This window comes from Salmo salar, chromosome ssa02, assembly GCF_905237065.1.
Source record: "Salmo salar chromosome ssa02, Ssal_v3.1, whole genome shotgun sequence".
NCBI classification, from domain to species: Eukaryota; Metazoa; Chordata; class Actinopteri; order Salmoniformes; family Salmonidae; genus Salmo; species Salmo salar.
Window position 1 is genome coordinate 51,634,494 of NC_059443.1, and position 13,736 is coordinate 51,648,229.

Below are 13,736 nucleotides of genomic sequence, written 5' to 3' on the forward strand. Positions count from 1 at the left end.
GTGCATTGAGGACGTCGTCCCCACAGTGACTGTACGTATATACCCCAACCAGAAGCCATGGATTACAGGCAACATTCACACTGAGCTAAAGGGTAGAGCTGCCGCTTTCGAGGTGCGGGACTCTAAGCCGGAAGCTTACAAGAAATCCCGCTTTGCCCTGTGACGAACCATCAAACAGGCAAAGCGTCAATACAGGGCTAAGATTTAATCATACTACACCGGCTCCGACACTCGTCGGATGTGGCAGGGCTTGCAAAGTATTACAGACTACAAAAGGAATCACAGCCGCGAGCTGCCCAGTGACACGAGCCTACCAGACGAGCTAAATCACTTTTATGCTCGCTTCGAGGCAAGCAACACTGAGGCATGCATGAGAGCATCAGCTGTTCCGGGCAACTGTGATCACGATCTCCGTAGCTGACGTGAGTAAGACCTTTAAACAGGTCAACATACACAAGGCTGCGGGTCCAGACGGATTACCACGACGTGTGCTCCGGGCATGTGCTGACCAATTGGCAGGTGTCTTCACTGACATTTCCAACATGTCCCTGATTGAGTCTGTAATACCAACATGTTTCAAGCAGACCACCATAGTCCCTGTGCCCAAGAACACAAAGGCAACCTGCCTAAATGACTACAGACCCGTAGCACTCACGTCCGTAGCCATGAAGTGCTTTGAAAGGCTGGTAATGGCTCACATCAACACCATTATCCCAGAAACCCTAGACCCACTCCAATTTGCATACGCCCAAACAGATCCACAGATGATGCAATCTCTATTGCACTCCACACTGCCCTTTCCCACCTGGACAAAAGGAACACCTATGTGAGAATGCTATTCATTGACTACAGCTCAGCGTTCAACACCATAGTACCCTCAAAGCACATCACTAAGCTAAGGAACCTTGGACTAATCACCTCCCTCTGCAATTGGATCTTAGACTTCCTGACGGGCCGCCCCCAGGTGGTAAAGGTAGGTAGAAACACATCTACCATGCTGATCCTCAACACTGTAGCTCCCCAGGGATGAGTGCTCAGTCCCCTCCTGTACTCCCTGTTCACCCATGACTGCATGGCCAGGCACGACTCCAACACCATCATTAAGTTTGCAGACGACACAACAGTGGTAGGCCTGATAGGGAGGAGGTCAGAGACCTGGTCGGGTGGTGCCAGAATAACAACCTGTCCCTCAACGTAACCAAGACTAAGGAAATGATTGTGGACTACAGGAAAAGGAGCACCGAGCATGCCCCCATTCTCATCGACTAGACTGTAGTGGAGCAGGTTGAGAGCTTCAAGTTCCTTAGTGTCCACATCAACAACAAACTAGAATGGTCCAAACACACCAATACAGTCATGAAGAGGGCACGACAAAGCCTATTCCCCCTCAGGAAACTAAAAAGATTTGGCATGGTTCCTGAGATCCTCAAAAGGTTCTACAGCTGCAACATCGAGAGCATGCTGACCGGTTGCATCACTGCCTGGTACGGCAATTGCGCGGCCTCCGACCACAAGGCACTTCAAAGGGTAGTGCGTATGGCCCAGTACATCACTGGGGCAAAGCTGCCTGCCATCCAGGACCTCTACACCAGGCGGTGTCAGAAGAAGGCCCTAAAAATTGTCAAAGACCCCAGCCCCCCAGTCAAAGACTGTTCTCTCTACTACCGCATGGCAAGCGGTACCAGAGTGCCAAGTCTAGGACAAAAAGTATTCTCAACAGTTTTTACCCCCAAGCCATAAGACTCCTGAACAGGTAACCAAATGGTTACCCGGGTTATTTGCATTGTGTGCCCCCCCCCAACCCCTCTTTTATGCTGCTGCGACTCTGTTTATCATATATGCATAGTCACTTTAACTATACATTCATGTACATACTACCTCAATTGGCCCGACCAACCAGTGCTCCCGCACATTGGCTAACCTGCATTGTGTCCCACCACCTGCCAACCCCTCTTTTTACACTACTGCTACTCTCTGTTCATCATATATGCATAGTCACTTTAACCATACCTACATGTACATACTACCTCAATAAGCCTGGCTAACCGGTGTATGTATATAGCCTTGCTACTGTTATTTTCAAATGTCTTTTTACTGTTGTTTTATTTCTTTACTTACCTACACACACACACACACACACATACCTTTTTTTCGCACTATTGGTTAGAGCCTGTAAGTAAGCATTTCACTGTAAGGTCTACATCTGTTGTATTCGGCGCACGTGACAAATACACTTTGATTTGATTTATTGTTTACTTATAATACTGAGATGCGCTGTCTGTTGCGGATCATCATTCTCCCAAGTCGTCCTATAATAATTTGGCCACATAGGCCTATGCTCCCTGCAGGTCCAGTTATTCAGGAAAACTTAGAGCATGCTTTGCCTCCTCTCAGATCCAAGTGGCTATTCCTTGGCACCAAAAACTATAATGCTATTTGTACCATAAAACTTCAATTAAACGTGTCTCAAATAGCCGCATGTCCCTTTTAATAGGCGGGGAAGGGCACAAATTTCAGCAAATAAACAGCTGTTTCAAATAAACCCTCTCCCCTCTCTTGAACAATTGTGGAGCTTCTTGAAGATGCCAGGTGAATTAAAACCATGCCATTGTAATGATGCGAAATAAAATCAATTATCTTTGAAGAATTTCCATATGCAAGATTTTCAATGCATTAATGTAATGAAACGGGTAAAGAGAGCGAGCTTGTCCTCGGTAGGTGGCGATCCCGCAATCTTCTGCCGGAGCCTAGCACTATCGACGGCACAGCCCAATTCTATTTAGATGATTACTCGCAGTGCTACGGACCAAAAGGTTGACAGTTCAGCGACCATCGTGTATATGATCAAATAATCAAATCAAATGTATTTGTCACATACACATGGTTAGCAGGTGTTAATGCAAGTGTAGCGAAATGCTTGTGCTTCTAGTTCCGACCATGCAGTAATATCTAACAAGTAATATAACCTTACAATTTCACAACAACTACCTTACACACAAGTGTAAAGGAATGAATACGAATATGTACATAAAAATATATAAATGAGTGATGGCCGAACGGCATAGGCAAGATGCAGTAGTTGGTATAGAGTACAGTATATACATATGAGATGAGCAATGCAGGGTATGAAAACATTATATGAAGTGACATTGTTTAAAGTGGCTAGTGATACATCACATCAAGATGGCAAGATGCAGTAGATGGTATAGCGTACAGTATATACATATGAGATGAGCAATGTAGGGTATGAGAACATTATATAAAGTGGCATTGTTTAAAGTGGCTAGTGATACATTTAATTACATCAGATGGCAAGATGCAGTAGATGGTATAGCGTACAGTATATACATAAGAGATGAGTAATGTAGGGTAAGTAAACATTATATAATATAAAGTGGCTAGTGATAAATTGATTACATCAAATTTTCCATTATTAAAGTGGGTGGAGTTGAGTCAGTATGTTGGCAGCAGCCACTCAATGTTAGTGATGGCTGTTTAACAGTCTGATGGCCTTGAGATAGAAGCTGTTTTTCAGTCTCTCTTTCCCCGTTTTGATGCACCTGTACTAACCTCGCCTTCTGGATGATAGAGGGGTGAACAGGCAGTGGCTCGGGTGGTTGTTGTCCTTGATGATCTTTTTGGCCTTCCCGTGACATCGGGTGGTATAGGTGTCCTGGAGGGCAGGTAGTTTGCACCCGGTGATGCGTTGTGCAGACCTCACTACCCTCTGGAGAGCCTTCCGGTTATGGGCGGAGCAGCTGCCGTACCAGGCGGTGATACAGCCCGACAGGATGCTCTCGATTGTGCATCTGTAAATGTTTGTGAGTGTTTTTGGTGACAAGCCAAATTTCTTCAGCCTGCTGAGGTTGAAGAGGTGCTGCTGCGGCTTCTTCACCACGCTGTCTGTGTGGGTGGACCATATCAGTTTGTCCGTGATGTGTACGCCGAGGAACTTAAAACTCTCCACCCTCTCCACTACTGTCCCATCAATGTAGATAGGGGCTGCTCCCTCTGCTGTTTCCTGAAGTCCACAATCATCTCCTTTGTTTTGTTGACATTGAGTGTGAGGTTATTTTCCTGACACCACGCTCCGAGGGCCCTCACCTCCTCCCTGTAGGCTGTCTCGTCGCTGTTGGTAATCAAGCCTACCACTGTAGTGTCGTCTGCAAACTTGATGATTGAGTTGGAGGCGTGCATGGCCACGCAGTCATGGGTGAACAGGGAGTACAGTAGGGGGCTGAGAACTCACCCTTGTGGGGACCCAGTGTTGAGGATCAGCGGGGTGGAGATGTTGTTACCTACCCTCACCAGCTGGGGGCGGCCCGTCAGGAAGTCCAGGACACAGTTCCACAGGGCGGGGTCGAGACCCAGGGTCTCGAGCTTAATGACGAGTTTGGAGGGTACTATGGTGTTAAATGCTGAGCTGTAATCAATGAACAGCATTCTTACATAGGTATTCCTCTTGTCCAGATGGGTTAGGGCAGTGTGCAGTGTGATGGCGATTGCATCGTCTGTGGACCTATTGTGGCGGTAAGCAAATTGGAGTGGGTCTAAGGTGTCAGGTTGGGTGGAGGTGATATGGTCCTTGACTAGTCTCTGAAAGTACTTCATGATGACGGAAGTGAGTGCTACAGGGCGGTAGTCATTTAGCTCAGTTACCTTAGCTTTCTTGGGAACAGGAACAATGGTGGCCCTCTTGAAGCATGTGGGGACAGCAGACTGGAATGAATTATTAATGAATTAGTTGATAATTAATTAATTGGGCAAACCATAACCTTGCCTTCATTCCTATGAAGGCAAGGTTATGGTTATGAATTATGATTTATTAACTCAAGCAAGTAAAACGTTTGCTAAGTGATATATCACATTAATAAATGTCAGATCTGCTAAATGCAAAAGATATTCTACATGTGACAGGCGCCGTGATTTAATTAAGCAATAAGGCCCGAGGAGGTGTGGTATATGGCCAATATACCACGGCTAAGGGCTGTTTTCATTTACGATGCGACCTGGAGTGCCTGGAAACAGCCTTTAGCCGTGGTATATTGGCCATATATCAAAACCCGAGGTGCGTTATTGCTATTATAAACTGATTACCAACATAATTAGCGCAGTAAAAATAAATATTTTGTCATACCTGTGGTATACGGTCTGATATACCACGGCTGTCAGCCAATCAGCATTCAGGGCTCGACCCATGTGGTTCGAGCATTCAGGGCTCGAACCACATTCGTTTAGCCCGAATCCAATATTGTTAATATCCAATACAAGACCTTGAATTGAATAGTGTTTGTTTTACCCATCAAACCTACAGAGACTATTTTCTCCAGAGGGAAAATAGATGATAGTAAGCTATTCAAGAGTACGGTGACACAGCCAGCCAGGGATTCCTGGTGACATAGCTTGTCTCGGAAACCAGGCCTGGACTTTCTACATTGCTGGAAATTACACTTTTACAACATCAACATCTGTTTATAATTTATGTCAGAGTAATAAGTCAAACATACCTAATACTGTTAATTCTTGGTGTTGATAAAGTTGTTCAACATACTCACATTCCTACATCTTTATATCACACAAGGACAAGTAATCTTAGCAACGATAAATAGTACAGATTGTGGCTTAAACATTGTTGGAGAGCGACAACAAAGACAAGCCATGTCAGGATATGTATGTTCATGGACCTCTCAGATTCAGTCAACAGTTCAATTGCTGACCCGAGCCAAGTTCTGTTATGCCGTCTCTGCCAAGTGGATACAAAGCCATGGGAATTGTTTTTTTGTTAAGTGAGTGTATGTCTATATGGGACGAGTCTTACAGAGTCGTTAACATCCATTAACAGCTATAAAAACTGAAATGTAATGCATTTACAAAAATGTTTAATTTATTTATAAAAAATTACATTTGAATGGAACTTCAAAAGAATCATCTTGCATCCTTAAAACACAAAACTAAAGAAGAGCAAATCAGATCTGGTACACAGTGCTGAAGGAACTTATGTGGTGTGTGTGTGTTGAAGAGATGAGCTTAAATGTATCAGGACACAATCCTAGAGGTGTATAACACCTGCCAAGACTTCAAATGAACACTTTTTACAAAAGCAAAGACTGGAACTACTCAGTGTGCAAGTTGGTAGATGATGATACCACAGGTGATGAAGAGGAAGAGCAGCCCAAGGATTGCCAAAGTCAGGGTCAAAGTATTAAAGCAGCGTGCAGTCTTCCCGAGTTTTCTTGCTCCCTCCAAGTCTCCAACCATCATCCTATCCCTGGACTGGAAGACAAAATGTAGAATCATTTATATTATTGAATCATTCATGTGTTGCTGATTGTGTTTATGTAGCTATGCATATTAGTTAACCTCTCTAGGGTAGGGGGCAGTATTTTAACATCCGGATAAAAAAACGTACCCGATTTAATCTGGTTATTACTACTGCCCAGAAACTAGAATATGCATATAATTGTTTGATTTGGATAGAAAACACCCTAACGTTTCTAAAACTGTTTGAATGGTGTCTGTGAGTATAACAGAACTCATATGGCAGGCCAAAACCTGAGAAGATTCTGTACAGGAAAAGCCCTCTCTGCCCATTTCTTGGCCTTCTACACCCTCTTTATCGAAAACAGAGGATTTCTGCTGTAACGTGACACTTTCTAAGGCTCCCATAGGCTCTCAGAAGGCGCCAGAACGATGAATGATGACTTTGCAGCCCCTGGCTGAAAAACAGTAGCGCATTTGGATAGTGGTCGATCTGAGAACAATGAGACGGGTGCGCGCGTGCACGTGAAGAGTCCATTTTACATTTTCAGTCTTTGAACGAAAAAGACGTCTCCCGGTCGGAATATTATCGCTATTTTACGAGAAAAATCGCATAAAAATTGATTTTAAACAGCGTTTGACATGCTTCGAAGTACGGTAATGGAATATTTTGAATTTTTTTGTCACGATACGCGTCCGCGCGTCACCATTCGGACAGTGTCTTGAACGCAAGAACAAAACAGAGGATATTTGAACATAACTATGGATTATTTTGAACCAAAACAACATTTGTGGATGAAGTAGAAGTCCTGGGAGTGCATTCTGACGAAGAACAGCAAAGGTAATCCAATTTTTCTTATAGTAATTCTGAGTTTAGTGAACGGCAAACTTGGTGGGTGTCAAATTAGCTAGCCCGTGATGGCGAACTATCTACTCAGAATATTGCAAAATGTGCTTTTGCCGAAAAGCTATTTTAAAATCTCACACCGCGATTGCATAAAGGAGTTCTGTATCTATAATTCTTAAAATAATTGTTATGCTTTTTGTGAACGTTTATCGTGAGTAATTTAGTAAATTCACCGGAAGTTTTCGGTATGTTTGCTAGTTCTGAACGTCACATGCTAATGTAAAAAGCTGTTTTTTGATATAAATATGAACTTGATTGAACAAAACATGCATGTATTGTATAACATAATGTCCTAGGAGTGTCATCTGATGAAGATCATCAAAGGTTAGTGCTGCATTTAGCTGTGGTTTTGGTTTTTGTGACATTATATGCTAGCTTGAAAAATGTGTGTGTGATTATTTCTGGCTGGGTACTCTCCTGACATAATCTAATGTTTTGCTTTCGTTGTAAAGCCTTTTTGAAATCGGACAGTGTGGTTAGATTAACGAGAGTCTTGTCTTTAAAATGGTGTAAAATAGTCATATGTCTTAGAAATTGAAGTAATAGCATTTCTAAGGTATTTGAATATCGCGCCACTCGATTCCACTGGCTGTTGACTAGGTACCCTAGAGAGGTTAACAACATGCACACATGACATTTCACACTAATGGGATGATCTCAGTCATGTATTACCCTCTTAGTGTTTTAATACTCCTTAAAACACTTATTTTGGAGTAAAGATCTATAGAGCCTATAGATGAAGTATAGGCTACACATTTTTATAACAGTGTGATAACAAGAGAGCGAAACGCAAATGTAGATAATTGTTATGCTGTCTTCCTTCCATCGTTCAAAGTTGGTCACCTATATATTAACTTGCTCAACTTGAAAATCCATACAATACAAGCACCAACACCAGACATTGCTATTAAAAGCTATATAAGGAGAATTCCAACTCACCTTTATGGAGAAATACACCGCTAACATTCCGAGACAGAATGGGTTGCAGTACACGAGGCTGCAAAGTGACCAGATAATGTGATCCCTGGGCTGAGGTACAACGGGCTGTGGCTGTCCCAAGACGACGGTATGTTGGAACTTGGGCGCTCCGTGAGTGTCTTCAAGACGCATGTACTTATTTCCTTTCATTGGGACAAACTCTGGCTGGTACGATGGTGGTTGATCCATGGCAAGCGAATATAGCTACTTATTTAGCCTCGTGTTAAAAAATAGACAATGATTCTCGAGCAAACGAGAAAGTGAGACCCAAAGAGACGTTTCTTTTGTGAGGTGGAGGGTTTATAAGAGGAGTGGAGTGGTGAAGGTTTGCGTCATTAGCACTGTTTCCGGTAAACGTATCCAAAGATATTTGACTTACTGTCACTACCATATTTTGTAGTGAGAAAACGTTACGTGGTGCAGTGCATTTGGAAAGTATTCAGACCCCTTGACTTTTTTGTTGTTATGTTACAGCCTTATTCTACAATTGATTACGTAAAAAAATGGCTTGATCAATCTACCCACAATATCCCATAATGACAAAGCGAAAACAGTATTTTAGAAATGTTTGCAAATGTATAAAAATGTAAAAAACGGAAATACCTCATTTACATAAGTATTCAGACCCTTTGCTATAAGACTCGAAATTGAGATCAAGTGCAACCTTTTTCCATTGATCATTTTTTTGATGTTTCTACAAGTTGATTGGGGAACACCTGTCGTAAAATCAATTGATTAGACATGATTTCGAGGGATAAAAAGCAGTTGCTTCGCGAGCCTGAAAATGCATGAACTAAGTGACTGATAGTTGGTGTTCAGCACTCTTAAAAGTATGCCTTATTTACTTTGAAATCACTACTCAAATTGTGATTTTGGCAGACAACATAGGCAGCAGCTCAACAGAGATGAGATGACTTGTAATGAAATAATCAAGAAATTAAATATTTTAAAGTCATGTTAATTAATAGAGTTGAAGTCGGAAGTTTACATACACCTTAGCCACATTTAAACTCAGTTTTTCACAATTCCTGACATTTAATTCTAGTAAAAATTCCCTGTCTTAGGTCAGTTAGGATCACCACTTTATTTTAAGAATGTGAAATGTCAGAATAATAGTAGAGAGAAGGATTTATTTCAGCTTTTATTTCTTTCATCACATTCCCAGTGGGTCAGAAGTTTACATACACTCAATTAGTATTTGGTAGCATTGCCTTTAAATTGTTTAACCTGGGTCAAACGTTTCGGGTAGCCTTCCACAAGTTTCCCAAAATAAGTTGGGTGAATTTTGGCCCATTCCTCCTGACTGGTAACCCACCCAAATGGCTGTGGCCTGGGGTTTTGACCTGCTTGTCTTGGTGGCGCCTCAGGGTTTTGGGTGGTACATTAAAAGCATGGGCATATATCTTAATGCCCTGGCCATTTTCAATAGCATTCAGGGAAAAACGATGCGCATCTTCGCCATAGCCACCACAATCATATATTTTCTTGTAAACTCTCATCTGAAAATATATATTTTTTTTAAGTATTTTAGAAACAGTGGAGGACTGACCCCTAATCTAAACCCTATTCTGACCCTAACCCTGGTCCCTATTCTAACCCTAACCCTGCTAACTAGGGGTAACTAGCTATGCTAGCAGACTTCATCTTATGCTAACTAGCTGGCAAGCATTTATTTCATCTCAGACTTTCTGCTAGTGAGGTTGCTAGCTAGCTAATTGGGGGCGAGCTAGCTATGCTAGTGTAACCGGTTCTGCACCGGTACCTTTCTGCGTTGTGTTCTAGTAAGGTGTAGGTGGAAGATAAGGCTCTGGACACAATTCAGCCGGTTGTCTCTCTTTTAGTGACTGCATGGAATGGATACAAATACAAGGCAAAAGTTACTGCTGCAGTCTGGAATCCATACAAGTATATTTGCCTCTCCTCATCACGCTCTGAGCAAACTCAATAGTAAGAGTATAAACAAAAAATACATTGTACAAAATGTACATGTTCATTTTCTAAATCTTGTACACCAATAACTTGCAAATAAGTGCTAAATATTTCTTAGTGTACTATTGTACCATTATACCTGAAGCATACTGATGGAGCAACAATGCCATTTTTGACATGCCCGGGCAAGTAACAAAATGAACGACAGCTAACTAGGCATATTGAACATGAAATACAAAATCGTCACATTTCACAACATACCTGCATTGAATGGATACAAATTTTTTGGTAAAAGTTACTGCTGCAGTCTGGACCCCTCACAAGTATATTTGCCTGATGAAAGACAAAAGGCAGCGCAGAAAACCCATGAGAAAATAATTTTTAAAAATCACAATGTCGGCACCTGAAAAATACCCTCTCCCGCAACAAAGCTAATGCTAGCCTTGCAAAGTTGCACTCGAACATTATCCCCATACACATGAATATATATTCCTATAAACAGTCATGCAACACTAAATCAGTGAGGATATAACTTTTGCTTGTCTTTTCTTGTGAATTTGTGAACGTGCATTCAAAAGACCGGAGCATACGTAACACCTAACTCTCCTCGTCACACTCTGAGCAAACTGAGGAGTAAGAGCATGCAGTGTTGCCTACTCCTCAGTAGGGAAAGTAGCTATTGGCTGTCCTAAAAGTCGCTAAATTTCATCATCACCTAATTTGCATAATTGACCATGTGCATGTAATTGTGATGGACGCTGTAGGAGAGAGGAATAACGTCGTGGGAGAGACAAAAAGTGAGTAAAAAACACCCTAAATATGTTTAGAACTAGAAATGAGCAAGCTGCAGAGAGTGGCACACACAGCGAATAAGAACCAGATATTTGAGGCCATACTCCTCCTTCAGCACTTTATGGACCCCATTGTTAATCCCCATCATAACAGAGGCATTGTCTGTCCCTATCCCCAGGAGTTTCTGTTTTTTAAGACAACACTTCGAGGAAAGCCACAACAGCACGGGCTATAGATTTGGCATATCCTCCATCCAACTCAACAAGACCCAGAAATGTTGATACAATTGTATGCTTGGTGTCACTAAAGTACCTTATCACAACCCCCAGGTACTTAGAAACACTTACGTCCGTGGACTCATCAAGGAGGAGGCTGAAACGCTGGTCACCCACATCTGCGACCAACTTTTTCAGAAAGTATGGTGCTAGAACCCCATTAAAACCTCTTTGGGCTAGGTGGGACACTAGCGTCCCACCTGGCCAACATCCAGTGAAATTGCAGAGAGCGAAATTCAAAATAGAAAATTCGTAATATTAAACATTCATGAAAATACAAGTGTCTTACATCGTTTAAAAGCTTAACTTCTTGTTAATCCATCCGCTTTGTCAGATTTCAAAAAGGCTTTACGGCGAAAGCATACCATGCGATTATCTGAGGACAGCGCCCTGCGTACAAAAGCATTACAAACATTTTTCAAACAAGCAGAAAATTCAGAAATAGCGATAAAATAAATCACTTACCTTTGAAGATCTTCCTCTGTTTGGCAATCCCAAGGGTCCCAGCTACATAACAAATGGTCCTTTTGTTCGATAAAGTCCTTCTTTATATCCCCCAAAAAAGTCAGTTTAGTTGGCGCGCTTGACTCAGTAACCCACCGGTTTCCCTCGTTCAAAATGCATACAAATGAATCCCAAAAGTTACCAATAAACTTCATCCAAACAAGTCAAACAACGTTTCTAAATAATCCTCAATTACCCTAATATGTAAATAAACGATCAAATTTAAGACGGAGAATAGTATGTTCATTACCGGAGATAAATAACGTGCGCCACAATACTACAGCCAAAATGGGAGACACCTAGAAAAACTACTAATTCTAGCTCATTTTTCAAAAAACAAGCCTGAAACTCTTTCTAAAGACTGTTGAAATCTACTGGAAGCCCTATGAACTGCAATCTGGGAGGTATTACTTTGATTTTCCCATAGACAGGCATTTTAAATGGTGTCACCTCAACAACAACAAAAAATCCCAGATGGATTCTCCTCGGGTTTTCACCTGCTATATCAGTTCTGTTATACTCACAGACATTAGTTTAACAGTTTTGGAAACTTTAGAGTGTTTTCTATCCAATACTACCAATTATATGCATATCCTAGCTTCTGGGCCTCAGTAACAGGCAGTTTACTTTGGGCACCTCAGTCATCCAAACTTCCGAATACTGCCCCCTAGCCCGAAGAAGTTTTAATCATTTCTGTGCACTTTGTCCTGCTTATTTTGAAGTGGGTAGCAGCAGTGGAGTCTGAGAAAGCAGCTCTACATGCTTCTAGAATGTGATCACATGCCAGCATGGAACAGTGTTCAGCAATAGCTAATACAATGGTAGCCACAGCCTATTTTGCAGAGTACATTTTTTTTACCATAAATGGCAGCTTGTTTTGGGTGGATCTTTGGAACTTTGGGTGGAAGGCTTTGCCTATTGAGTATGTTTTTGAGTTGTCATGTTTTTTACATCACTAAGTTTACAACCTTACAATACAGGCAGTATGCCCGTGTATCATCTCCAATAAATGGCTTCAACCAGCCTTTGAATTCAGGGTTTGATTCCCACTCCTTTCTGTATTTTGAGTGTACAGTTTAGACCGAGACATGATGAGCTAGCCAGCTAGATGTTTAGCTTATGTCACAGAGAGGCACACACACAGTGGACAAGGTGAGTAAGTGACTGAGGCTGTGTGAGTCAAATGCAGTGATTTATTTTTGAGCAAGGACTTATTTTAGACAAAGTACATTTTACATTTACATCCCGCCCTGAATGTAAGCCAGGGTGGGATCAGCCAGCGGCGGCTTCCCGCATGCGCGATCCATTTGCAGTCTGGACGCGGATGGGTGAACATCTCCTGCTCTGACTGCAGCTGGGAGGGACTGCTGCGCGAGGACTGGGCCGCCTGTGAGTGCTTTGGGATGGGAGTGGGGCCCCCGGCAGCACCCACTGCCGTTGAGAAGAGTAAGAACGATACATGCTTTCACGTCAGAGTCTCCAAAAGTCTCCAATAACAACAGAAAAAGTCGCTAGATTTGTCTATAGTCTTTTTGAAAATGTGTCGCTAGAGGTCGCTAAGTTGGCAACACAGAGCATGGCTCCCGTTGATGACATCCCAGCATTAACACAATTTAGAAAATAAATACAATAAAACAATTCACTCTTGAAAGTAATGTAATTGTCAATGGTGTGCGTACTGGTAGCGGAGTCCGGACGCCACTGCGTCAAAACCTCCAGCCAATTGGCAAAAGTGCAAAACGCGTAAAGTCACAATAATTAATTTCAAACAAATAAACATACCTTTGTGACAAAACACGGAATATACGAACACCAGTCTGGCGCGTCAAAAATGACACGTAACACAAAACAATATCACACAAAGACATGAGGGGGAACAGAGGAATAAATACATGCATTGTGATTGGGAAATGCAAACCAGGTGTGCAAAACAAGACAAAACAAATGGATCAATGAAAAATGGAGCGGCGATGGATAGAAAGCCACCCGAACAAGGAGGGGAGCCGACTTCGGCGGAAGTCGTGACAGTAATTAATACATCTTAAAATAATACATTAAAATAAATATGAGGGATTTTCAGTGAAATACATAAA

General features: G+C 42.1%; 1 protein-coding gene across 1 annotated transcript; it reads right to left on the bottom strand.

The window, feature by feature from the left end:
- Positions 1-5,862: 5,862 nt before the first annotated feature.
- Positions 5,863-8,472, bottom strand: LOC106586193 (dispanin subfamily A member 2b). The gene is made up of 2 exons (XM_014173179.2): positions 8,105-8,472; positions 5,863-6,273 (listed from the first exon to the last, which is right to left on the bottom strand). Exons 1-2 carry the CDS (start codon positions 8,330-8,332, stop codon positions 6,118-6,120), a joined length of 384 nt encoding a protein of 127 aa, XP_014028654.1. The 5' UTR covers positions 8,333-8,472; the 3' UTR covers positions 5,863-6,117.
- Between the last annotated feature and the right edge of the window lie 5,264 nt (positions 8,473-13,736).

Bases quoted from the DNA above. Each gene is read 5' to 3' on its own strand.
- LOC106586193 (XM_014173179.2), bottom strand. From the start codon at position 8,332: ATGGATCAACCACCATCGTACCAGCCAGAGTTTGTCCCAATGAAAGGA. The intron at 6,274-8,104 runs GTGAGTTGGAAT...TTTGTCTTCCAG, and splicing joins CGGTGTATTTCTCCATAAAG to TCCAGGGATAGGATGATGGT.